Source organism: Coptis chinensis, chromosome 2, assembly GCF_015680905.1.
Source record: "Coptis chinensis isolate HL-2020 chromosome 2, ASM1568090v1, whole genome shotgun sequence".
In the NCBI taxonomy this organism is placed as follows: domain Eukaryota; kingdom Viridiplantae; phylum Streptophyta; class Magnoliopsida; order Ranunculales; family Ranunculaceae; genus Coptis; species Coptis chinensis.
Window position 1 is genome coordinate 91027463 of NC_141457.1, and position 24455 is coordinate 91051917.

At 36.7% G+C, this 24455-nt stretch overlaps 4 protein-coding genes across 10 annotated transcripts; all 4 read left to right on the forward strand.

The window, feature by feature from the left end:
• Positions 1-508: 508 nt before the first annotated feature.
• LOC147518875 (protein NRT1/ PTR FAMILY 4.5-like) lies at positions 509-3219 on the forward strand. Its single transcript, XM_086590578.1, has 6 exons — positions 509-642; positions 734-833; positions 1021-1238; positions 1350-1793; positions 1956-2083; positions 2230-3219. The coding sequence occupies exons 1-6, from the start codon at positions 640-642 to the stop codon at positions 3110-3112; spliced, it is 1776 nt and encodes a 591-aa protein (XP_086446704.1). The 5' UTR covers positions 509-639; the 3' UTR covers positions 3113-3219.
• Positions 3220-3422: 203 nt separating this feature from the next.
• On the forward strand, positions 3423-7080 carry LOC147518876 (E3 ubiquitin-protein ligase CCNB1IP1 homolog). 4 transcript variants are annotated; one of them, XM_086590580.1, is made up of 9 exons: positions 3423-3563; positions 4221-4344; positions 4437-4509; positions 4908-4953; positions 5036-5066; positions 5415-5670; positions 5776-5939; positions 6230-6500; positions 6622-7080. In XM_086590580.1, the coding sequence occupies exons 2-9, from the start codon at positions 4275-4277 to the stop codon at positions 6626-6628; spliced, it is 918 nt and encodes a 305-aa protein (XP_086446706.1). In that variant the 5' UTR covers positions 3423-3563; positions 4221-4274; the 3' UTR covers positions 6629-7080. The 4 variants fall into 4 exon arrangements, 3 of the variants coding, with proteins under 3 accessions (XP_086446706.1, XP_086446707.1, XP_086446708.1); XR_015211921.1 differs by having other exon boundaries at positions 3430-3563; positions 6216-6500; XM_086590581.1 differs by having other exon boundaries at positions 3430-3563; positions 6251-6500.
• A 2889-nt stretch (positions 7081-9969) lies between these two features.
• On the forward strand, positions 9970-16253 carry LOC147518877 (uncharacterized). 3 transcript variants are annotated; one of them, XM_086590585.1, is made up of 5 exons: positions 9970-10150; positions 10240-10798; positions 12790-13035; positions 13141-15755; positions 15833-16253. In XM_086590585.1, the coding sequence occupies exons 1-4, from the start codon at positions 10110-10112 to the stop codon at positions 15751-15753; spliced, it is 3459 nt and encodes a 1152-aa protein (XP_086446711.1). In that variant the 5' UTR covers positions 9970-10109; the 3' UTR covers positions 15754-15755; positions 15833-16253. The 3 variants fall into 3 exon arrangements, with proteins under 3 accessions (XP_086446711.1, XP_086446710.1, XP_086446709.1); XM_086590584.1 differs by having other exon boundaries at positions 12790-15755; positions 15830-16253; XM_086590583.1 differs by having other exon boundaries at positions 12790-15755.
• A 1904-nt stretch (positions 16254-18157) lies between these two features.
• LOC147518878 (zinc finger BED domain-containing protein RICESLEEPER 2-like) lies at positions 18158-22193 on the forward strand. 2 transcript variants are annotated; one of them, XM_086590586.1, is made up of 3 exons: positions 18158-18294; positions 19743-21720; positions 21827-22193. In XM_086590586.1, the coding sequence occupies exons 2-3, from the start codon at positions 19770-19772 to the stop codon at positions 21880-21882; spliced, it is 2007 nt and encodes a 668-aa protein (XP_086446712.1). In that variant the 5' UTR covers positions 18158-18294; positions 19743-19769; the 3' UTR covers positions 21883-22193. The 2 variants fall into 2 exon arrangements, with proteins under 2 accessions (XP_086446712.1, XP_086446713.1); XM_086590587.1 differs by lacking the exon at positions 18158-18294 and adding an exon at positions 18521-18959.
• Positions 22194-24455: the final 2262 nt, after the last annotated feature.

The following is a 24455-nucleotide window of genomic DNA, read 5'->3' on the forward strand; positions in this document are numbered from 1 at the left end:
GCATGTGTTTAATATACTAATATAGTTTTTGTCCGATTTTAATTGCTATATGCATTGGATGCAGAACTGCAGAAGTGACTCTCTAGCCGCTTGAAGATGAAAACATATAAACTGGGAAGTGGGAACAACAGAATAAGTTAAGCATAATATCTGAGTATAAAAAATAAAATAAAAATAATTGGGATGAAGCTTATAGATTCTCTTTTTTCAAAATCTCTGTTGTAATGTTGTTACATGTATCATCTATACGGAAAATGTCTAAAGTATCGATATAGTGTAGATAAGGTCATAAGGAGAAGAAATGAAAAATCATTATACGAAGGCATCAAGGACAACATTAAGGGGACACTTTCAACATTGCATTGGCATAAATATATACAGCAAAATTCTTCACTTGTTTGGCTACCTTACAAAGAATCTGTCTGTCACCAAGACACGGTCCTATCGAATTAAAGAATGAATCACTCAAATTAACCAATAATAATAACTGTAAATTCTAAAAGTAATACACATTAACACACAAGCCAACAGGGGTCTCATTAGCAGTGAAGTTCTATTTATACCTCCAACGTTTCTCTCTGAGTTCCAATCAGTCTTTACCACTTTAGCTTTCAAGGATACTTCTAATATTCAAAAGCCATGGTAATAATTAACCAGTTTTTCTTCTCTCCATCTTAATTGGTCTATCTTTCCTACGTACATAACTTTAAACATGTTTGTTATTCCCATACAGGAGGAGAAAGCTGAGCTCGTTGAAGGAAAGGTGGACTGGAAAGGAAGAACAGCTAGGAAACATAGACATGGAGGAATGTCTATTTCTGTTCTTATACTTGGTAATAACTGATAACTACTAACTCTACTTAATTGCCCATGCTTTAAAATGGTGCCTGTTCCAAAATTCACTCATGAAACAAAACTCATAAGTTATACCAGTGAATATCAGAGAATATATCAGTGGTACAGACATGTAAGCTTTCAAATATCAGAGCATGCTGACATTGGTTTTGCTCGTTGGTGTAGCGGCGTTTGCATTTGAGAACATGGCGACCTTTGCACTCAATGTCAACTTCATAACATACTTCAATGGGGTGATGCACTACAATATAGCTGATGCAGCTAATGTCCTCACTAATTACCTGGGTACAAGTTACATCCTCACAATTGTAGTTGCATTCCTTGCTGATACCTACATTGGAAGATTTAAAGCTACTGCTGTTGCAGCATTTGTGGAGTTTCTGGTGCGTGTTAATGAAGTATCATGCATATACATATGCACTTATAAAACAATCTCATATATCTGTGTAAGTTAAGTCCATAAGTTATCTCTCTGTTTATTTGTTTCTCCACAGGGTCTTGGATTGCTAACTATACAAGCACATTACAGCAAACTTAAGCCACCACCATGCAACATATTTGACCGAACTGCTGTGTGTGAGAAAGTTTCTGGAGGAAACGCTGTACTTATGTTTTCTGCTTTATACTTAATTGCTATAGGCACTGGTGGAATTAAAGCTGCTTTGCCTGCCCATGGAGCTGATCAATTTGATGAGAAAGACCCAAAAGAAGTTAGACAGATGTCCAGCTATTTTAACTGGTTCCTTCTAGCTACATGTCTTGGTGGTGCAGTTAGTCTAACTTTTATTGTCTGGGTTCAAGATAATAGAGGATTCGACCTAGGCTTTGGGATGTCAACGGTCGCAATATTTTTGGGTTTGATCGTCTTTGTGGGTGGGTTACCACGATATCGGATACAAGTTATCAAAGGAACTAACGCTCTGACCAAGATCTTTCAGGTTTGTTCCTATAGCCAATTTTTACTGCGAATTGGTTGCCAAAAATCTATTAATGCAATGCATCATGTATATATTTTTCAGTTGGAAACATTCTGCCAATTCTAGTCATCATGTGGATTACCAATCAAGGCTGCTGAATTACTATTAACACAACTTTTGTAGGTGTATGTGGCATCTATCAGAAACAGAAAACTTACACACCCAGGAAACCCTGAGGAGCTCTATGAGATAGATAGAGACAAGGAAGCGGCAGTAGATCAGGAGTTTCTACCACACAGGAAAACTCTTAGGTACAATTTTCATCTATACTATGCAATTGCACTAAAATTATCTTGTTTTTTGCTTTCATGGTCATGTAATTGTACATCAATTATGTTTGATCAAAGATGACTTGTCCTTATTCTAATGTTGAAATCTTTTTCTTGTAAATATTAAGGTTCCTAGACAAAGCAGCTATCCAGACAACTCCAGTATCTAATCCAGAGGATGTGAATCCATGGAAGCTTTGCAGAGTTACCCAAGTAGAGAATGCAAAGATCATTCTAGCCATGATTCCCATATTCTGTAGCACCATTATCGTGAGCACTTGTTTAGCCCAACTACAAACTTTCTCCATTCAACAAGGCCTGACCATGGACACTCGTATCACAAACTCGTTCCACATCCCTCCAGCATCCCTCCCAATCATCCCTGTAGCATTCATGCTTATTATTATCCCTTTTTATGATCGAATTTTCGTTCCATTCGCAAGGAAGTTCACAGGTCACGCCACAGGAATAACACACTTGCAGCGAATAGGAGTCGGACTAGTTCTCTCTTCTATGTCCATGGCCTCTGCAGCACTCCTGGAAGTGAAGCGAAAGGAGACAGCAAGAAGCCATGGCATGCTTGATGCGATCCCTGTGCTTGAACCCTTACCTATTAGTGTATTTTGGTTGTCTTTCCAGTACTTAATTTTTGGGATAGCAGACTTGTTTGCTGTCATCGGGCTTCTCGAATTCTTCTACTCTGAAGCACCGAAGGGACTCAAGTCCCTGTCAACTTGTTTCCTTTGGAGTTCAATGTCACTTGGCTACTTCTTCAGCACCATACTGATTGAAATAGTTAATTCAGCTACTAAGAAGTTAACTAGTAGTAAAGGTTGGTTGGCCGGAAACAATATCAACAGGAACCACGTGAATCTCTTCTACTGGTTACTTGCCATACTAAGCATGATCAACTTCTTCAACTACTTGTTTTGGGCTAAGAAGTACAAGTACAGGCATTCACAAGTCCAACCTGTCGATGCCAAGGAAATTAATCTCAGTGTTGTTATGTAATTAGTGAAAGATGAGAACGTATGCTTTCATATAGGAAAGCAAAAACATTTGTTGTATCTCTTTTTTTTTTTTTGTTGTTAGCTATATGCATGTGTTACTTTTTTTTATGTTTCTCAATTCAACTTCAATCTCGTTGTGCATAACACATAATTCGACGATATATACCGCTATTTCAGTTCTTTAAAATTTCGGTATTTTAGCTGGTCCAGTTTGGAATAAATATTACTTACGTGGCAGATGACGTGGACTGACTAAATTGCTGTCCACGAGGTCACTATAAAATAAGGCTTTGCCGCCAATCTCAGTTTCATTTTTTTTTTTTTTCGATTCATTTCAATCACTGCAGAGAGAGAGAGAGAAATTTCTAGGGTTTCGTGAAACAAGTTTTGAGATCCCTTCTAGTTGGTTTCGCTTTGGACATCTTCAGAGACTCCTTAACGATCATCTAATTGTAAGCATTTTGTTTTTAATGTTCTAGTTGAAATTCGAGTTCTATACGTTGTTTTAGATCGAATTGTGTGTGGATGAAAAGAATCAGTTATTCTGAGTGATTTTCTATTAAATTATGCTGGTCTTGATAAATACATGTTTTAGGTTGAAATTAGAGTTTTTATGGTGTTCTAGATTGAATTTGGAATCAAGAAGAAGAAGAAATTAGGTTTTGATATTTTCGTTGAAGTTCAATATCTGTCAAATTAGCCTGCATTTTGCTTTATTTTCTTTCTTGTGTAATAATTTCTTCGAAATTTGATATTTTTACTGGTAAATTGGACCTTTTGTTGGTTTGCATCTACTCAAGTTTGTCTTTTGGATATCCAAAAATGAATAGTGACTCAATTTGAATACCTGGTTTGACTTTTTTTTTTATTGTATGAGAAAACAGTTTGATGAGTTCTGTTGTGTGAATTATCTACTTATATGACATGTTCATCTTGAAATTTATACTTGGAACTGCAAGAACAACTTTCTATTTTTAGTCATGTAGTTAATTGGGTTATTATATGCTTAGAGCAATGCTAGATTTCAGAGTAGTTGGCTTACAGCATTGGTGACATTTGGTTATTCTTGGAGTTGGATTCTCTTTGATAAAAATATCTGTTCTCTGTAGGTATCTGAAATTCAAAAAGTTACATGGAATAAGTAATTTTCCTAGAAGGCTGAAATGAGGTGTAATGCGTGTTGGCGAGAATTGGAAGGGCGTGCCGTATCAACCACCTGCGGTCACCTCTTGTGTATCCTTTTGAAGCTTAATATACTTTCTTTTGCAACTGTGGAATGTATTTTTTCACATAGGAATCAATTGATTACTTAACAAGAGGAAAAGGCACAGAAGATGCTAATAAGATCCTCAGCAGTGATGCAGCATGTCCCATTTGTGATCAAGTTCTCTCTAAAAGGTACTAACTTCTATTTTCTGTAATTTCGACAGTCTGGACTCTGGAGTTCAGAGAAAATGTCATCCAATCTAGTTGTTTCAATAGTTGCACTAAATACGTTCTTTTATTCTACAATAATTGTACAATAACAATGATAATGCTTTTCACATGATAGTAAGAGAAACTTGCTTTCTATTCTCAACCAGTGGAGTTTTCATTTCCTCCATCGCTTTAATTAAAATGTTGGACTGGTTCCATTTCCAGAAAAAATTGCATTTAGTTTATACCGCAGTAGGATTCATCTAATTTAAGGCTTTAAGCTGATACCTAAGAATTGAGAGAAGATATAGCTAACGTGGATAAAGACTTTAATAGTCTGATTATCACTTAACTTATATGCCATTCTTTACCTTTGACAGCCTGATGAAACCAGTGGACATCAATCCTAATGATGAGTGGACAAATGTAAGAAAGAACTCTTCCATATGCAACTATCTTTCCATCATTTAGTATGATACTGTGACTAGTAACGTTATTTCTGATGCAGATGGCTATGGCTGGAATTTCTCCACAGATATGTATCCTTGTCTTCATCACACATATGTTTGACATATACAAGTGTAATTGAGTCTATCATGTACAAGTCACTCAAAACATGTTTCTTTTGTTCCCGTGTAACATTATTTTTAATTAATACAAAATCACTTGGAGAAAAAAAATATATATATGTTTGACATGTTCGATTTATTGGTACCTAGTTATCTTGTCATAGGTAAAAGAATATAAATGAAGCAGTAAACAACATATATGGTGTCTCTTTTTTTTTTTTTTACCCCTTTTGGAGAATGCTTAAGTGAAATGGGTCCACAAATCAATATGGAAAAAAAAAAACCAAAGGAATTATGTCTTTCCTTGAACAAATCTAGTGATGAAGAGTGCCTATCGAAGTGTGATGTTCTTCATTGGGCAGAAGGAATTGGAGATGCAGTACAAGATGAACAAAATAGTTGCTCAATGTCGACAGAAATGTGAAGTGATGCAAGAAAAGTTCACAGAAAAATTGGAGCAGGTGCATACTGCATACCAGAAAATGGCCAAAAGGTGTCAGATGATGGAGCAGGAGATTGAGAGCCTGTCCAAGGATAAGCAAGAGCTGCAAGAAAAGTTCGCGGAGAAATCCAGGTTTATTATTTAATTTGAACCAAACCTTTTTCCTTCTTTCTTATTTGTCAAGATCACATAGTGGTGAGGTGTACCTGATCCTAAAGGTCCATTCTTCGATTCCAGACAAAAGAGAAAACTGGATGAAATGTATGATCAGTTGAGAAGTGAATATGAATCAGCAAAGCAAACAGCAATCCAGCCGGCTCGCAGTTTCTATGCAAGAGCTGAGCCTGACTTATTCTCAAGCCCTGCAAATATGATGGATAACAGAGACCGACTTCGACAAGGTATAATGTAGTAGTAATTAAAGACGTATAGCTTGTTTTTTTCTATTCAAAAAGACATGTTATAGTTATAATATTGATAAAGAGTTAAAGACCAACTTAGTGTCACAGGCTTGGAAGTGTTTGTGCATTGAAGCTAGCTTTGCTCAAATGACAAATCATTAGACAATAAGTATCATAATTTAGTATACTCTGTTCTGTCCTTTTGGGTATGCAATGCCTTGTGACACTGCGTTGAGCTTACTCAAAATGTTAAGCACTTCGACAGATATCAGTTAGTTTATTTATCGCAGATTGGTCCATTTACACTCCAGACACTCCAGGACAGAGAGAGGATATGTGGCCTATGCCAAGACAGGACAAATCAGACTCTGGTCCCTTTGATGTCTCAGCTGGCTCCACTGGAAAACAAATGCCCATTGTTGGGGATGCTGGTAACAGAAGACCAGGATCTCGTCCTCCTTTTGCTACTGGTGGAAGTAACCCCTCCATGACCTTGCGGAATCTCATACTTTCACCAATGAAGCGGCCTCAGCTCTCTCGTCCTCGGCCTCAGCTGTTTACGTAAGGCCCTTGACATTTTATTAGTAGGTTATAACGCATATTAAGGCAACATTTCAGGCTGTTGTAAATTAATTGTATTCCAGGATGGTATTGACTATGGCTCTCCTTTTCGTGTTTCCAGGTTATAGGCTTGTTAACGCTGTCGCACCAGCAGGAAATGCTGGAATATCAATTGAGACCACTAAGACAGGTCCAATTCTAATTGTTGGTTCTCCAGACCCGTTTGTAGTTTAGACTTTAGACAGCAGGAAAAGCCCAAAGTGGGACAAAGATGGAGTGCATAAATACATATAGGAGACGACACAAGCATGTTCTTCGGAAGATATATTGGACCTATAATGTTAAGGGTACCCTAATGTTTAAAGGGAATAGAGTCATAGAGGTCGTGATTAAAGTCATACTCGTTTGGTCCTAGTTCAATCGTTCATCCACATTAACAGGTAGGACCAATTTCTTCAGTGGTGCTTTAGCAGATACAAAGTACATCTGTAATTCTGTACATGGACACGTCGATTTGGCATTCTTTTTGATTTGGCATTCTTTCACATATAATAGAGTATAGATACAATGCTTGGTCGAACTGCGTATTTCTCCAATCTCTTTGGCTATACAACTCCAATGTTAGCTCCAATTTTCAGTCCAGTATTGATGTCTTGATGACATGCTCTTTAAATCCATACCGATAAAACGTCCAAAAGAACACACATTGCTCGATTCTGGAACATAGTATGTTTTATACAATTTTCATGCGAGGTCATGTAAGCTATTTTGAAACCGACTCTTAGTCACTGGTTGACATAACAACATTTCCTACGAAAAAGATATGATCCCATCGCTACTATTGCAGTCCAAGCATCAACCTCGTTAAACTTTCTCCACCCTTTGTGCAACTAGAGTACATGTCGTAATTATCTGTATCACATAATGTTTCCATGCTACCTCCTATACGTGAAATGAAGAACATAATACATAAAGATATTGGAAATTTGGAATTGAGAAGATGCTTTTGTGCGTGTTTAGTCACGTACGGATGATGACTTGGTGAAAGTGAAGGAACCATCATTTCATATATTCATGTGTACTACGAACTCAAACTCCACTTTTCATACGTTCTTCGCTAAAATCATGAAGAGTTGACAATGTCCCATACTCCCATGTCTTCAAAGTTTGAACTCCAAAGTTCACACAAACCAACTTTCTTACTGCATCTACAACTAAATTTCTTTGGTTTTGCTACCTAAATCAGCAAGTTTAACACGTAAAGAGTGCAGACATACTTATTCAAGAACTCAAATCTATATACTCCATGACTCGTATGCTTATTTCTTTATATTTCTTGCTTTAGCTCAAACTAATTGTTATACCGACACTAAAAAGGGCAATGCCAAAATACCCCCAACAAATTTTATTAGTTTGAGTGAGGAAGTAGAGTGCCAAACCTTCATCCAAATTTACTTTCTTTTAACAGCGTGTAACTTTCGTAGATACTGTTGCATGGCTAGGTATATAACCTTTACAACCTTCTAGTTCCCCTTTCAAGGTTTGAACTACAACTTTTTCCACATGTTTGATTGATTGTTATCGCTTTCATGTAAAAATATGCATAATCAGTTAACTCTAAGGGGTCTAATAGTAGGGGACAGCTACACTAACCCATGTTGTCTGCTTTATTTTTGTTTATTAGTTATAACGTACTGACACAGTTCTGTAAAAAGTTCTTACAATATCCCAACAAGATTTCCACCGTACCTCTGAGGCTGTGATTGCAGCTGCCATCTTCCCAACACCACTTTTAAGTTTCTTAATCTTGACTAATTTTAAGTAGATTATTAATTACTAATATAATGAGCAAAGCCTTGTAACTGTTGTAAGAGTTGTACCGTACAAAGTATACAACTATGCAACTCTCACGCTGTAAGATATATTTCTTGAACACGTGTGGTGATCTGACAGCATTCATAAAAGGAAATTAAAACCTTAATTATGATGCTAAGTTAAGAAAGTAATAAAAACTGTCCTTATTTTTATTTTTGGCTATGCAGCTGGCGTGATCGAAAAGACAAGGAGAGAGAACATACTAAAGAAAAAGTATCATGGAAACTGCAGAGCAAGCAGTTTGATAAACTACCGTTGGATGAATAGTGCTGCTTTTCACGCCCAACAGTATCGTACGGCTTTAAAACACTGTTAAAGCTTTTTTCACCAAATTCAGTATGTACATACCTGTCATTGTCAACAGGACAGGTGTGCTATTCTGTGGGTCCCTTTAATGGAGCGTCTGTTAAGTTTCCTCGCCTCCTTTTCTCCTGCTTGAGACTTGAGACTTGAGACTTGAGACTTGAGACCTGACTCATGTGGATGCATGGTATCAGATTGGCTCTGCTATCCGACAATGAGTTCTTAAGAGATTGCCCCCTATTTTTTCGTAAGGTTAAAACCCTAGAGGATGAGGGATAAAACCCGCAGTAGTTTTTGCCCATCAGATAGTGGTAGAAATATATTGTGGCAGACTGGCAGTAAATACCTTTGCTTGCAATTGGCATTTGCTCGAATGTCAGCGTTTTTTTGGGTGTTACGTCTTTGACATGTGATAACTCATAACTCATAATCTTGCAATATGCAAACTTCGTTACTAGTTCTTAGTAACTCAGTATTACAAAAGATAGGACTAATGATTTAGAGTTCTAGCCGATATTTAGTACACTAACAATTGAAATAGAAATATTTATGTAGTTACATATACTCCCAATTGAATAAGAATATATTTTGTTAGATAACAAATATTTTAGAGTTTTTATTTTATTCGATTTATTCAATTTGATGTGGGGCGTTGAATTAATCAAATATTATACCTAGCGATAGTTTGTTTTTTTTTTTTTTTTTTTTCATCATTCCTCTAAATAATGCATATGAATATACAGTCTTCATATCATCATATGCAATCACAAAAGCATCTAAAAAGGATGAACACCTATAATCAATCATCTTTTAAAAGTACAAATTCATACTTATTGTTGCAGCTTATAAAGATGAGAACACATGTGGTATAAAGATGAGAACATTTGTTGTCGATCGAGCCATAAGACACATCTTATTAGTTCTCTGAGAACTCGTGAAAATTAAGTCAAAGACAATTTTACAAAATAGAAAATAAAAATGACTACTTTTTTCTAGACTATCTTTCATAAAAGGCATCCGCAGTTCAGAAAGAGCGCTTGTCCCCGACTAATTTTGTAAGATTTATTAGATACTAAAAACTTAAACAAATCCAGGAGGAGGTGATCACATATTCACATCACAGTCATAACATCGCACAAAGGTTTTGTACATGCACATGACATACATACGGCGTCATTATATCCCGCCATTTCATCATAAATAATAATATTTGGGTCACTTTCTCTTCCTTCTAGCTACGCTCCCATTCATACGTCTCTTTCTGTCATAAATAAATGAGGATGAGGAAAAAAAAGACATGAGAGAGAGAAATTAGTAGTAGTACAACCACAGTGATAGAGACACAGACAAGAAGAAAAGAAATAAGAAAAAAAAACCCAAGTAAAAGCGGGAAAACCAGAAGCCACCTTAAACTTCACTCACTCTCTATCAATGGAAGCCATAGCGATTGCTTTTGAAGGTTTCTCAATTCGGTAAGTTTCTTTTTGTATACAAAATTTATTCTTTAGTTCGTTTAGTTAATTAGGTGTTTCATAGTTTAACTTAGGATGTTGTACTGCAGTGAGTACACTTCAAATATGAGAACAAAAGACGTGGATAAATGTTGGCCATTTGAAGGAAATCCAAAGGAGCTAAAGAAACAACTTGTAGAAGATTTACTTCCACCAATAACTACTCAGAAGTTTAAGTGGTGGGTAAACGAGCTAGAAAGTGCAAAGAAAGTGGTTTTAGATGGAAAAAGCGGTTTTGAAATACCAGAAGTGGTTTTGGGAAGTGAAGAAGTTGATGTGATGAATTGTCCCGTTTGTTTGAGTTTTAGTGCTTCATCTGTGAATGCTTTGAAGGTTCATGTTGATGCTTGTTTAGCTCAGACGTCGCGCAAAGAGCGAAAGGTGGTGAAGGCGAAGCAGCCGAAGAAGAGATCCATTATGGAAATATTTAAGGTTGCGCCTCAAGTTGAATCGATGGGTATTAGTGAAGATGAAGATGATGAGGAAATGAGAATTTTAGATATTATCGCCAAGGAGAAGTGGAAGAAGAAGAAGAAATGTAAAGATGTGGTGGGGATAGTAAAGAAACTAAAGAATGTAAGCAAGAAGAAATCAATTTCACTGCAAGAGGTATGTCAAATTTTATTAATTTTTTTTTATCAAGTCTTTGTTAGTTTTAATGATTCTGTTGATTAAATACTACTTTGAAAAGTGTGGTTGTTTTATTTTTTGCTGGAAATCATCAAGTTTTAGATTAAAGAGAGGAAAAGTTAAAGGAGAGAGGGGTTAGTTTGGTACAAGTTAGGTGGAAAGCAAATTGAAGAGATGGAGAGGCTTCCTTGTTTTGCCATGTTATCTTTGATGATTAAAATGCTGTTACCTTCACGGTCTCTCCATGTTTGTCTGGACCCCATTAATTGTGTTATTTGAGCTTGGACCACATGAATTGTTTGGAATGTGATTGCTTCCAGGCCATTGTAGAGAGCTTTTATTCTTCATTTGGTTGTTATTTTATGTTGGCTACTTGGCTATGTACGTGCTAAAATAATTAGTTTGGATGGGTATGTAAGCCAGTTTGGGATTGAAACAAGATCATAGATGCCTAATTGGGGGGAAGGTGTCTGGTTATTTAGGTAAACAACATACACTGCTTGAATCAAATCTGAAATCAAAATTTTATGTTGATTTTATGGGACTGTTGGTTGTTTGTTGGAAAAAGCTATATGTCAAACGAGAATAACTTCTAGAGATGGAATTTGGTTAAAATCAAATCTGAAATTGGAAATGGAAATGGTGATTTTATCAGACCTCTTGTTACTTTTTGTAACATGTGCTTCCTAAATGTTGGTAGGCATTGTGTGGGTTGTAACATGGAAGTGCCCTATTAGTGGAAAACAAAAAAACATTTCAGTAGCCTGGAAAGTTTAGTGTTGAATTATGAATGCACATATCATGGAAAGCTATGTGGTGAGCTAGGAAAACAACTAATAAGATGAAGAAACATAGGGGATGCTCATATGGCGAGTATTTTTGTGGGTAATTGGAGCATGCAAGGCGAGGTCCGTTGAGTTCTTACTTTAATCTCTAGCTGGGTGTAAAGGTCACTAAACATTATTCGGTGTAACTTGGTCATTGCCATAGTATTTAGTCCGTATTTAAAGTTTATAGACTGTGAATTGCCCAATAAGTTTTATGAAATGGTAAATATTTAATTATGCAAACCTTCTAAGCTAAGGAGGATTATCGAAGACGGTTTTATAGAAAATTGTACTTTTACCTAGTTACATTTATATATCGTCGGGGTCTGCGATTCTGCGGAACTCCAGCTTTTTGTTTGAAACAAAAAAAAATGTGAGTTGTGGTTCTGTTGTAGCTTGGAACAAAACCTTAATTTTGTCATGTAGAGTTTTTAGTAACCCTATATGGCTGATGAAATCTATATATGGTTTCTGTGGTGGCTTGATTTTCAGATCATGTGTACTTGCTTTTCTTACCCTTGGTTGCAGTATATTGCAGAACTTTTGTTTTCTTTCCCTCTTTGAACTTGGGTGAAGTTTCATAGTTTAGAGCACGCTTTCTTTGTGAAAATGTCGATCTATTTGAACTTCCATTCTGTGGAGAATGCCAATGCAAGAATTAGTATAGCTGGTCTTAATTTTGGTAAATTAACAAGCATTTGTGTTATTTTCCCTACATAGATTGTTCCTCTTGTATCCTCCTTATATCTGCTGGAACTTAATCATGTGGCTTGTTAACGCTCCCTTTTGGTGCTGAAAGATTTGCTGAAGTATCACATTTTAAATTTGTGCAGTTAAAATTTCTCCTGCCATTGAAGTGTTACCTCTTGTTGTCTGCCAAAGAAGACAAGATGAACTACATTGAATCTGGGCATTTCTCAGGACTGGCCAGAATGTGTTGCAATTAGTATAGGATTAAAAGATTAAAATTATATTAAAATAAAACACAATAAGAATATCATCTTTTAATTACAACATAAGAGCAGCTTAGTTGCTAATTAAAAGAAAAGATTTGTCTACCAACTAAAAGATGGTGGCTTAGAATGAACCTAATTTTAACTTCATTACTGTACTGATATGATATTGTTTTGCTTTTTGTCACAGGAGACAGTTCGTAAGTTCAAAGGCTCCATTCAACTAGGATTTGTTGGTAAATTGAAGTCTTCAATGAGTAGGAAGGTGGCCTCAAACACAAAATCCTTAGGCAAGCCTAATAAGTTGCGGAAAGTTCAGGCATCAAAGTTGAAGAAGCAGTATCAGGAGCCACCAAAGTGTTCAGTTCAAGGTATCTTGAAGAAACAGAAAAGCGTCGGTCCTAGTGAAACATCTTTTAGGATAGGCAACAGACAGGTTGGTGAACAAGCAAAGCCTTGCCTTTCAGTGAACAAGCATGTTCATTTTTTGGGGAATGATAGTATACTTGGCCACTCATCTCCATCAGTTGTTCATCTTCAGATGCAAGATATTTCTGAAGTGCTTTCGGATACCATGGTTACTTCCTCAATGAAACACCGGCTTGAGAAAGGGTATAATGTATCACCTGCTACAGATGAGACTATAGAGACGAATGGGAGTACCAATGATGTTGTGAATGTTATGCGTGGAGCTGGAGTCCAGTCTATGAACGAAAAAGAGTTTTTGGAAGATATTGACTGTCGCATTATTCCACCAATGTTTGGGAGTTCAAATAGGCAATGCCGAGATAGAGGAAAAGGTCTGTCAGATGAGTCTGTAAGACTAGACTGGGCTTTTCAATCTGAAGAAGAATTCCATCTGCTAAGTCATACTGATCCAACATCATCTTATGGCCCTTCATATACAGGCATTCCAAGAGCCTTCAGAACTCCAAAAGCAACGTTTAATCCCATTGTGGATACTGAAGTGGGTAGGTATACGGAGAAGGGACCAGACGCAAGAGACTTGTGTGATATTTCTGCAGTTCCTAGACAGAGATCTGCTGCAATGAGTTTTACGACGAATGTGCAGTCTTTGACATCTTCACCTCAGGTTAGACAAGTAGATAGAAGACATCCATTTTTGTCACAAAACGCATCACCGTATTTAGATAGACGTGATCTGCATTACCAGCCATATACACAACCGTCGCCTAAGGATCTACTGAAGCAGAAGAAGGTAGATGTCTACGGGGATGATGACGACTTTATCGGTTTGCCGCTTAATTCACAAGGGGAACTCATCAAGTTTCACTCAAGTGGTCAAGGAGGGTTGAATCAGCTAAAGAAACAGACTATGATGGGTGCTTCCAGCAAGTTCCCTGCTCACAATTTTATGGGGGCAAACAGTAGCTCAGATTGTTCAGAAATCAATGAAAGCTGCAATAGGGAGACAACACTTCAGAGTGATGAACTAATTTTTTTTCCGGACGTGAACTATTTAATGAAGCCTCACATGCCATCTAGACTAGGCATCACTGAGTTTCAAGGTACTGGAGGAGCGGTCCCCTGGAAAGATTCAATTATGGGTAAACATCAATCTGTGCATCAGTCGGGTTTGGACTTGAACCGGATGAATCCATCTTCTTGTGCTTGCAGTCAATATAGCCAAACTCATAGTCAGAGTGAAAAGGAAAAGATTACTTGGGCAGAGAACTTACACCATAGCTTTCTGCCAAGTAAACAAACAACAATGCGGCTGATGGGTAAAGATGTTACGGTGGGTAGGAATTACAATGAAGATTCTAATGATGGCAAGGCATGGACTGATAAAAATGTTGTTAGAGAGCATTATCCGACTATGGTCATTGAAAATTCATCACCAAGCAGAAGCAGAAATTATGAAGTAGAAGCTATCAGTAAGGCTTCATCAGCTGGAAAGTCAGAGGAGCCACGAATCCAGTCATTAGGATCCCAAGGAAATCCTACCAGATCATCCTTAATGCAGATGAGAGGTGTTGATCCTAAGTTAGGTCATGCCTACCGTCAATGGTGGCAAAACTCAATACCACAAAGTTGCGTACCCTTGACCATGGATGACCGCAGTGTTCAAATGCATCCTTTATTCTGCCCTCTTCCTTCTGAAGAGTTAAGGTGTAAGACTATGATAATGCCAGGAACGTGCACTTATGGAACAGAATCTTCACATTTCAGCTCTCAAATAAGAATGCCAACATCTTCTCAATACCCATGTCAGTGCATGTGTTTGAGTTCAGCCCGACTACTGAGTAACCAGGGTCCTGCTTGTAGTGCAGCAGGTTTTCAATTTCCTTTTGTTAGCCAGATTTGCGGAGAGTGTGTCCAGCCATCTTGGACAGAGAGTTCTTCAAAAGGTCTACCTCACTGGATGTTTAATGCCACGAAAGAAAAAGAAAGTCCGTTCACTTCTTCCCAATATGGTACATGTGCTCTTAACCATCCATACAGCACATCTCGATCAGCTATCTCATCTCCGTGCTGCACCTCAATGATTTCTCAGCCTACCTATCATTTACCTCATAGACAGAATTCATTTGCTGCATCTCTGGTTCAGCGTCCACTCTTACCCGTTCCTCCAGAATTGAGACCCAACTCTTCCAGCAATTCTAGCTATAGAAACGGGTTTCATCTAAAGGACAAAATGAAGTTGCCGATTTTTTGGCATAGAGGTCTGGATCATGTCAAGAGAACCAGAAAAAGGCCTGCAGATAAAATTGGTGCTTCAGTTAAACGCTCAAAAAAGCCTAATTTGGAAATGACAGTGGAATCAAGCACCGTGATTGACTTGGAAAAAGAAGTGAATCTCAGCGAATCTTCATTCTGTAACACAGGAAGTCCTGAACTTGATGCAAACACACCCAACGGAAGAGATGTAGAACAATCCGTTCTGGAAAATAACAAGCAGGTTGGTTTGAGACCCTCAGCTGGGGACAACAACACTATTAACGTTGAAGGTACGGAAAGACCAGGTCCAGTAAAACTGACAGCCGGAGCAAAGCACATCCTGAAACCCAATCCCCACACCGATCAGGATAATTCTAAGCTATTACATTCAACTATACCTTTTGGATCAATGATCACTTCTGCTAAAGTTTCAAATCTCCAGAAGAAAACATCAAAGATCTACAGATTCTAAGTGTAAGTGAGAATCATATAATCATTTTATCATTATAAGAAAAGCATGTATACTGAAAACACTTATTTGCATGTAGCAGGACTGTTCAAGATCATAGATGAATTCCACTTCTGCTTCAGTCTTTTGATAGAGCAAGGAACTGATTGAATGTCTCCGCCTAGTTCAGAATTGGAAATGAATTTCAAAGAAGTTTTAATATTTCTTGCGTCGCAGAGTTCAAATCTTCTCAATCTTGTTAACAGATGCATGCTTTGTCCAGGTAACCAGGAGTCCAGGAGGGTAACATCCTAGGCTCCTAGCACCTGATATACGTCAGTATGTTGAGATCTGGACAATGCTATCATCTTTTGTTGTTCTTAATGATCTCTTGTAAAATTTCACTATTTGTTCTCTCTAGAGTGATATGAATTTTTACTCGATATACATTTTAATTCCGAGAAATGTATACTATTTTTGGGGTAACCTAACCGTTTAATACATTTAAGAAGTCCTTTAATTTATGCTCTTCATCTCTTTTTGCCTAGAATGATTTAGCAGAGCATTAGCAGCTATGTTTTGGTTCCTAGTAAATTGTAATGAGCAGAAAAAAATTTGGTAAGAATAAGTTAGTTCTATCGTTCTTGTTTCTAACTAGATTGGTAGTTGATATTGTTTTGATTGAAAAAGTTTGGTGTGTCTTAAAACGGGGGGGTCAACATTGTCTTGTTCTCTTGTGTACCATTTCACTTACAATAGTTTCAAAGTTTTCCACAGAATGCTTTGGTTCAGCATAGATACCTGGATAAATTCTTTTCTAGGTTTGTTCTCTCAAGATGTAATCTAGTTAACTTCTTGACGAGATAGTAGATGGAAGGCAAAAAGAATTGCATTGAAGTGAGGAAATATGCCACGAGTATGTTGTCCCTCTTTAAGTACATTCCTAATTTCCTACGTCCTAAGTATATATTATAGACGAGTTAGTCATTTACATTGTCAGAACACATCACTAAAGCCGGAGTCTATTTCCTACGTCCTAAGTATATATTATAGACGAGTTAGTCATTTACACTGTCAGAACACATAACTAAAGCCGGAGTCTAAACGTGGTCTTACCTGTAACATTTGCATAGTTATTTCTTATAATCCGTTATGAAAATCCGCTTCGATCAGTTGTCTCTCAGGCATAGTATGTCGTATGAAAATCGGATTTTGTTTATCATTCATTAGTTCACATTTTTCAATTTTTTAAAGAAAAAAATCATTATAACAAACGTGATCACACGTTCTATATATGAATCACGAATACGTTATATGAACTCCACCACCAAAAGTGAATTTATAAAATGAATTGAGGGCTGATTTTTGGTAAAGACAGTCTTTTCATAACAGAGAATATTTTTACAAATAATCAGCTCAAACGAAAATATTTAACATTGTCAAAAGTTGTTTTGAAATTTGAAAAATATTGAATATTATATAATTTTATAACATTGTAAGTAAATTTTGATACGTCTAGACATCTTAGATGATCTATATTTTGTGAAGAACATCTCTACTAAAAAACAACTTCTAATTCATTATTTTTTATAGTAGAGTTTTTTGGAGTTCGTGGTATATATAAGTGGAATTCATATAAATGTCAATTATGATATATCATCTGTCTCATATGTATAATATATAACTTTGAATGTGTCATCTGTTTCTGATAGCAGATATGCCAATTGCTCTATGGGAGAAGACAGCCTGCGAAGCTCTAATATAGAAATTTGAGATGTCTTGAAAAATATATGTTGTAACCTAGCTCCCATGCTGCCCATGAAAATAGTGTTTACTAGGAGGTTTTGCAACTTTGAGCCTTGGAAAATGAGAATGAGGTTCTGATTATGATTAGACCGGCACTAAATCCAGTTAAGAGTGCTCTCGGTTTTGCTATTTGAGGATACGAAATTGATAGTAAAAAAAGTAAGTGTGATATTCCAGTTGTCCTGTCGTGATGAAAGGCAATTTGGTTATAAATCTAGTGACGTGGTGTTTTGAGTGGACGGGATATCCAAGTATGGTATTGAAATGTTGGAGTGCAAACAAAGCCTTTTTTATTCTCTTACTTTTCTCAGAAACATGAAGGTTTCAAGGTTGTGTCATTGTCCTAGATTTTGATATAAATAATAGTAAATAAGCTAGAAAAGTCTACTGCATGTATGTATCAATTCACCCATCCCATTCAGAGTTAAAATAATGACTGTCATCATCATCATCATCATCTATTATGAAGCCTTATTATGCTAGTCTAGTGTGTCAATTTATTACTTTATGTACGAGTGTGACTGATGCTTACAGATTTGATGCAGCCGAATAACTCATATTTGTGGCTGTAAATAGAAACGAGGCGGATGAAAATAGGCTACCCATTTACTGAATTACTAATTACTAATTACCGGGTCAACCAAATAAACCAAACCCTTATTATTGTTATCCCCATTTCCCAGTAACCGTTTCCATTTTATCTCTTTCTCTCTCTCTCTCAACCAAATTTTCTCCTTTTCTCAGCTCTTTCAGTTTCAGGTAAAATCAACTCTTACTGTAAATTTCTTATTCTTATTATTTACATGATGATGATGATACCCAAACACCCAGTTTGAGTTGTTGGTTAAATTATTGAAAATTCGGGTCAACTGGTAAATGTGTCGGATCCGGGTCGATTGTGAATTGGATCTGGATCGGGTTAGTCCAGATCCGAGTAGATGGATAGAAGAAGAGAAGGATTTCTGCAACTTGTGATTTTTTTTTTGTCCATGGATTTGTTTGTATGTTTTACTGTTTTTCAGTCAAGTGAATGACAAAATTGCCCTCGTTAGGAAATGTGTTATTTAGTTCGATCGATCTTAGGGATAGAAACTATACTTGATCATGATGACATCACCCATCATCTCTCATTTGACTTAGAGTGACCGAACAGGCCTAGGAAACTATGGTTTTCTCTTGGGGTTACTGGGATTTCTAATTCCTAGGATACCTATTTAAACACCATAAGCCTTTTTATCAAAATGTCATCGACAGAAGATGTAAAAAAAATTTGATGGAATTGCATTGCAGCTTCTTTGGAGGAGATATTGGTGAAGGGGTATGAGTTCATTTTTGCATTGACTTATAACAAAATTCCCCGATTTGACAAAGCCAGCAGTATGTGTGCTGGTCTAGCCTCTTAGCATCTCCTCAAGACTAGACTGGTAAACTTACCCATTATGACCGTGAATCTTACAGTTTGTGTATTGCTACACTAAGTTTTCTTTAAAATCCACTCGATTCGGAATTACTGTCGCATTTACTAAGTTCTTTGTAGGTAATAGGAGACTTGAATGCCAGTTGAACATATTTACTGTCGCATTTACGATTGTTTATTTTTACCCTTCTATTCTTTGAGAACACATTTAGATAATAGCTCCCATTTTCGTGAAATAAAAAGCTTTCTAGTTTGAAGTATTTCTACGCATTTTAGTCATACTTCAAGGTATAGCGCATTCTCATGTCCTCTATTTACTATGATATGATAATTATGCTGAAATCATGTCTCTCTCTCTCTCTTTCTGTTTTCTTGTGTTATGTTTTTATAGGACGTTACTTGTTTCTACTTTTGTGCTACAAAATATAAGAATTTGGTTGTGGGGTAGATTTGATGTGTTAACGGAACTTTTGAACTTTTGTGCTACAAGTGTTTTGTTGTGCTTGATACTACATACTTATCTACCGCTTTGGATTCGTCATCATTGAAGAATATTATTCTCATGGTTGCATGGAGTTTATATATTCAATCAGCAAATAGGAGTTCATAAGATAATTAAGTTTTAGGTTTTCATTTAGATTACCTTTATAAAGGTATGTGTGAGTTTTTAGCACAATATCAGTATCAACGCACTAGCACTCGTACGTCTTACCCCAATTTATCCTTAATCTACTATTGGTCTTAATTTCTTGAAACTAACATATCTGTATCTATCTTATTGTACAAGCAGATATTTGTACAACTTTAAGTTCATGTCATGGAGGTAGTGAACCCGCCTCCTCTGAAAAGGACCAAGCGCTTGACATCTGTTGTGTGGAATGACTTTGAAAGGGTTAGAAAGGGTGATGTTATGGTGGCCGTTTGTAATCACTGTAAAAAGAAACTTAGTGGGTCAAGTACTAGTGGAACCTCACATTTGAGAAATCATTTGAAGAGATGTCTCAAAAGATCGAACCGCGACATTGGCCAACAATTACTTGTAGTAAGAGAAAGGAAAAAGGATGGATCCATAGACCTTGGAAATATCAAGTTTGACTCAGAAATAAGTCAACTCGATCTCAAGGTTGAGCAGGAGCATCGTCGGTTAGATGTCAAATTTGACCAGGAGCAAAGTCGACTTGATCTTGCAAGGATGATTATTTTGCATGGATACCCATTGTCCATGGTTGAGCAGGTTGGATTCAAAAGATTTGTATCGAATCTTCAGCCCTTGTTTCAAATAATGTCGTGTGACAGTGCAAAAGGTGATTGTATGCAGATTTATGAGAAAGAGAAGCAAAAAGTTTATGAGATGCTGCATAAACTTTCTTGTAGGATTAGCCTTACTGCTGAATTGTGGACTTCTTACCAAGATAACAAATTTTTGTGCTTGTCAGCACACTACATTGATGAAGCTTGGCAATTGCGAAGAAATATTCTCAATTTCATATTGATTGATCCTGATACAGAACAATCATTCTTTGAAGCCATTGTAACGTGCCTGAAGAATTGGGATATCGACCGTAGGTTATTCTCCATAACTGTAGATAGTACTTCTAACAACGACAATGCGATCTTCAGAATCAGGGATCAGTTCTCTCAAAGCAGGTCAATTATTCGAAATGGGCAACTATTTCATGTGCGTTGTGCAACCCGCATTCTTAATCTAATTGTCGAAGACGTGCTGGAGGTATTGCAAGAGGTAACACATAAAATTCGAGAAAGTATTAGATATATCAGAAATTCAGAAGAAGTGAAAGAAAAATTCAGTGAGGTCTCTCTTCAAATCAGCCAAAAAACCTTATTGATAGATTATCCTACGCAGTGGACTTCAACATATCTTATGCTCGAAGCTGCTGTTGAGTACAGGGATGCATTTTCTCGTTTGCAAGCATGTGATCCTGGTTACAGTATGGCACCATCTGCTATTGAGTGGGAAAGAACAATTTCCCTCACCAATTATTTAAAGCTTGTTGTTGAAGTTAGTAATGTTTTTTCAGGTGCAAAGTTTCCAACTGCAAATATTTACTTTCCTGAGATTTGTGATATTCACTTAAAGTTGATTGAATGGTGCAATAGCTCAGATTCTTGCATTGGTTCAGTGGCGTTGGAGATGAAAAAGAAGTTTGATAATTATTGGAGTGCTTCAGGCCTTAATTTAGCAGTGGCAGTGGTTTTGGATCCTCGATTTAAGATGAAGTTAGTAGAATATTATTTTCATCAGATGTTCGGAACTAGTGCCTCAAGCTGCATCAAGGAGGTTTCAGATGGGATTAAAGATCTTTTCCATGAATACTCAATTCGCTCAACACTAACTCCATTTGAGCAAAGTTTGGATTGCCACTTTCAGAATTCTAGTGTGCCTAATGGTATTATACTAACTGCGAGTAATGACTCCAAGGATAGGCTAAGTGGGTTCGACAAGTATCTCCATGAAACTTCAAGTAGCCCACACATGAACTCGGAATTGGACAAATACTTGGAGGAACCTATATTTCCTAGGAACCCAGATTTTGACATACTGAACTGGTGGAAGGTTAACTCGCCTAAGTATCCCATATTATCTATTATGGCCCATGATATTTTGGGAATTTCTATGTCTATAAGAGATTCATCAGCTTCAGCATTTGATATGGGAGGCAGAGTACTTGATTTGGAACGAAGTTCACTGGATACCGATGTTCTACAGGCGCTGATATGCACCCATGACTGGCTGCAGACTGAATTTGGTCAGTTTCCTGTCTTTTTTTTTTTTTTCTTGTCTTTTTATTTTTTGCATTGGAGTACAAAAAACTTGATTTCTCGTATTGAATCAAACTTTTTCATGTGCATCAGAGTCAGAACTGGCTGCGACAAATTCTACGAGGCCTTTATTACTTACTGCAAAGTAGTTCGTGGGCAAGACTTTGGCCCCGGTTAGATCAATTCCTAGTTGATCAAGAATTGATTCTTAATGAATCCTTGATTTATAGGGTCGATGGATGTAGGTAGGGTTTCAGTTTGTGCTCAGTATGATACATTTCCTCTTCATTTCATTTGTTTGCACTATGGGGAATTGTGGTAATTGTTGTATGTTTACCTGCAGTTCAGAATTCTATTATTAACGTAAATGTAATGAGATTTACAGTGGAAAACAGTCTCTGGGTTGTTCTAATTCATGTATAATAAAATTTCGTAGGAGAAAATGAATGTTGTTTAAATATACTCTGATTTAGTCACCACTTTTACGTTTTTCCTGCTATTGTCCAGTGAATATGTATATTCTATAATTAAATGAAAGCTCAGGCTTCAGAGTAGCGGTTTATGTTTGGACTTTGGACACGATTTCTATTGGAACTTTGGAAGATCATCAGATGTAAAGTTGGAAACTAGAAAGTTTCCATTGATTTCTTATTGAAACGAACTTAAATTTGTCTCTTTCAATAGTGGTGTCGGTGAAATTTGTTATAGGATCTTAAAATGTGTTCTAGGCTTCTAGCCTTGTAGACTGTATTTGCCAACGTTTTAATAGGGTTTTAAGACATGCATTCTTAAAAATACACGACTTAAAGTACTTAACAAGGCGAAAACGAGTGGATATAATTAGAAGAAGGTTAGCTACTCGGCCGAATGAGAATACCTAAGCTGAATATTATTTACTTTGTACAAGCGCTGGGTTTGGTCTGCAATAAGCGAAAGCCCATCGACAAGGCTATATGGTCTTATTTAGCTTGGGCCCCGAATATCAGCCTCGACTTGTCGATTGTATATGAACCTGTTTTGTTTTGCTGCAACTGTTGGACAATTAGATTGCGCTCAAGTGCTCGTACATAGTTACCAATTGTTGGCTCAACTGTTGGCAATTAGGCTATTAGCCACCAATTGCTCGTACATAGTTACCATTTTTTGCTAAACTGACACAGAAAATTGACACATTTATCCAACACAATGTGATGTGGCAGATGATACATGTCTTGCATTATCGTGCTACACGTTATGTATCATCGTGATACATGTCATGTATTATTGTGTAAGAGGATATTATATGTCATATATCATGATGATACATAACATGTATCATCCACCACGTCACTGTGTCGGATGAATGCGTCAATTTCCTGTGTCAGTGTAGAATTATTATTGCTATATGCGCATATGGAACGTCAACCAAAAAGATATTTGATTTGGGGTACAGGGTAGGGATGGATTGGTTAAGGAACCGTACTAAACTCAACCCGGTGAATTTGCTGACAAATCGGAGTTCTTCGGATAAGTAATTTGCCTAGCAAACAAACATATGCCTTAACTGACAGACACCGGATCTGTTTACCGGTATTAGAGTACCAAGGATAACAACACGAATTATCAAGTGATACATTTATCATTTATGCACTATAATCCTTCGTAAATGCTATTAAAGTATTAAATCATTAGAAAGAAACCTAATACTAATCTTAAGAGCCAGATAGCCCTTAATGACCATTATTTGGTTGTAATGCTTATCTTTTTTTTTGGCTGAAGTGTACTGCTTATCTGTAACAATATTATCAGGTTGATAAACGTATGTGCAGCTTATGATCATTAGTTGAAACTGGTTATTAGCATAAATTGCTGCAAGTGTTCGAATCATATTATTTTTTTATTTTTTTTGGCTGAAGGATAATTTTGATTACGGAGCTCAAAAAATGTACAAGGAAGTAAAATAAACCGAATTAAAAATATATAGCAGGTCATTGGAATGTAATTCAAAGAGCTTTTCATGTGCGAATCATATGAGGGTATATCTACATCCAGATTATTATAAATTTGCATAGTTAATGAACTCGCAGGTTTGTGACTTTGTGTCGCAAATTTAAATATGTCTTATTACATTTTCTAAGAAAAACTCTTCATTTTCTGTGGGTGTGAACTGTGAACTGAAATTCTCCCCTCAATGTGCTGTGGACATCACAGAATAACGGTATGATAAAACGAATTCCTGAAATTCTCCTCAATGTGCTGTGGAAACGTAGGAGCCTTTGTATTTTCCTCTTTACATGATACAAGGGAGAGATGCGGCAAGCATGCAATTTAAGAGCTTGCTTCACCTGCCCACAATAAGAAAATCCAACTATCCAGGACTCTTTTTTCTTTACAGACTGTAGAAAACTCTTTACCTATGCGAACAACAAAAATATTACTTCATTTGCATGACCTTCTATTCTATTTTCCATTAATTGACTAAGGTATTAATAAAGATCACATTGGCTGCTTACCCTTACATAGTTCATGATCTCTTTTGAATTGATGTGTTACTATACTTTTAGAACCATATCCATCAGTCCCCATCTCCAACTCTTATTCCTTACCTATGGAAAACCCTCTTCAGAATAATGCTGTTAATAGGTCCCACCACAAGCACAAAAACCCACTGAGGAAAAATAGTTCATGTTCAACTCCCAAACTCCATTCCACCTCCCATTTGATAGTTACTTCCATAGTTCCA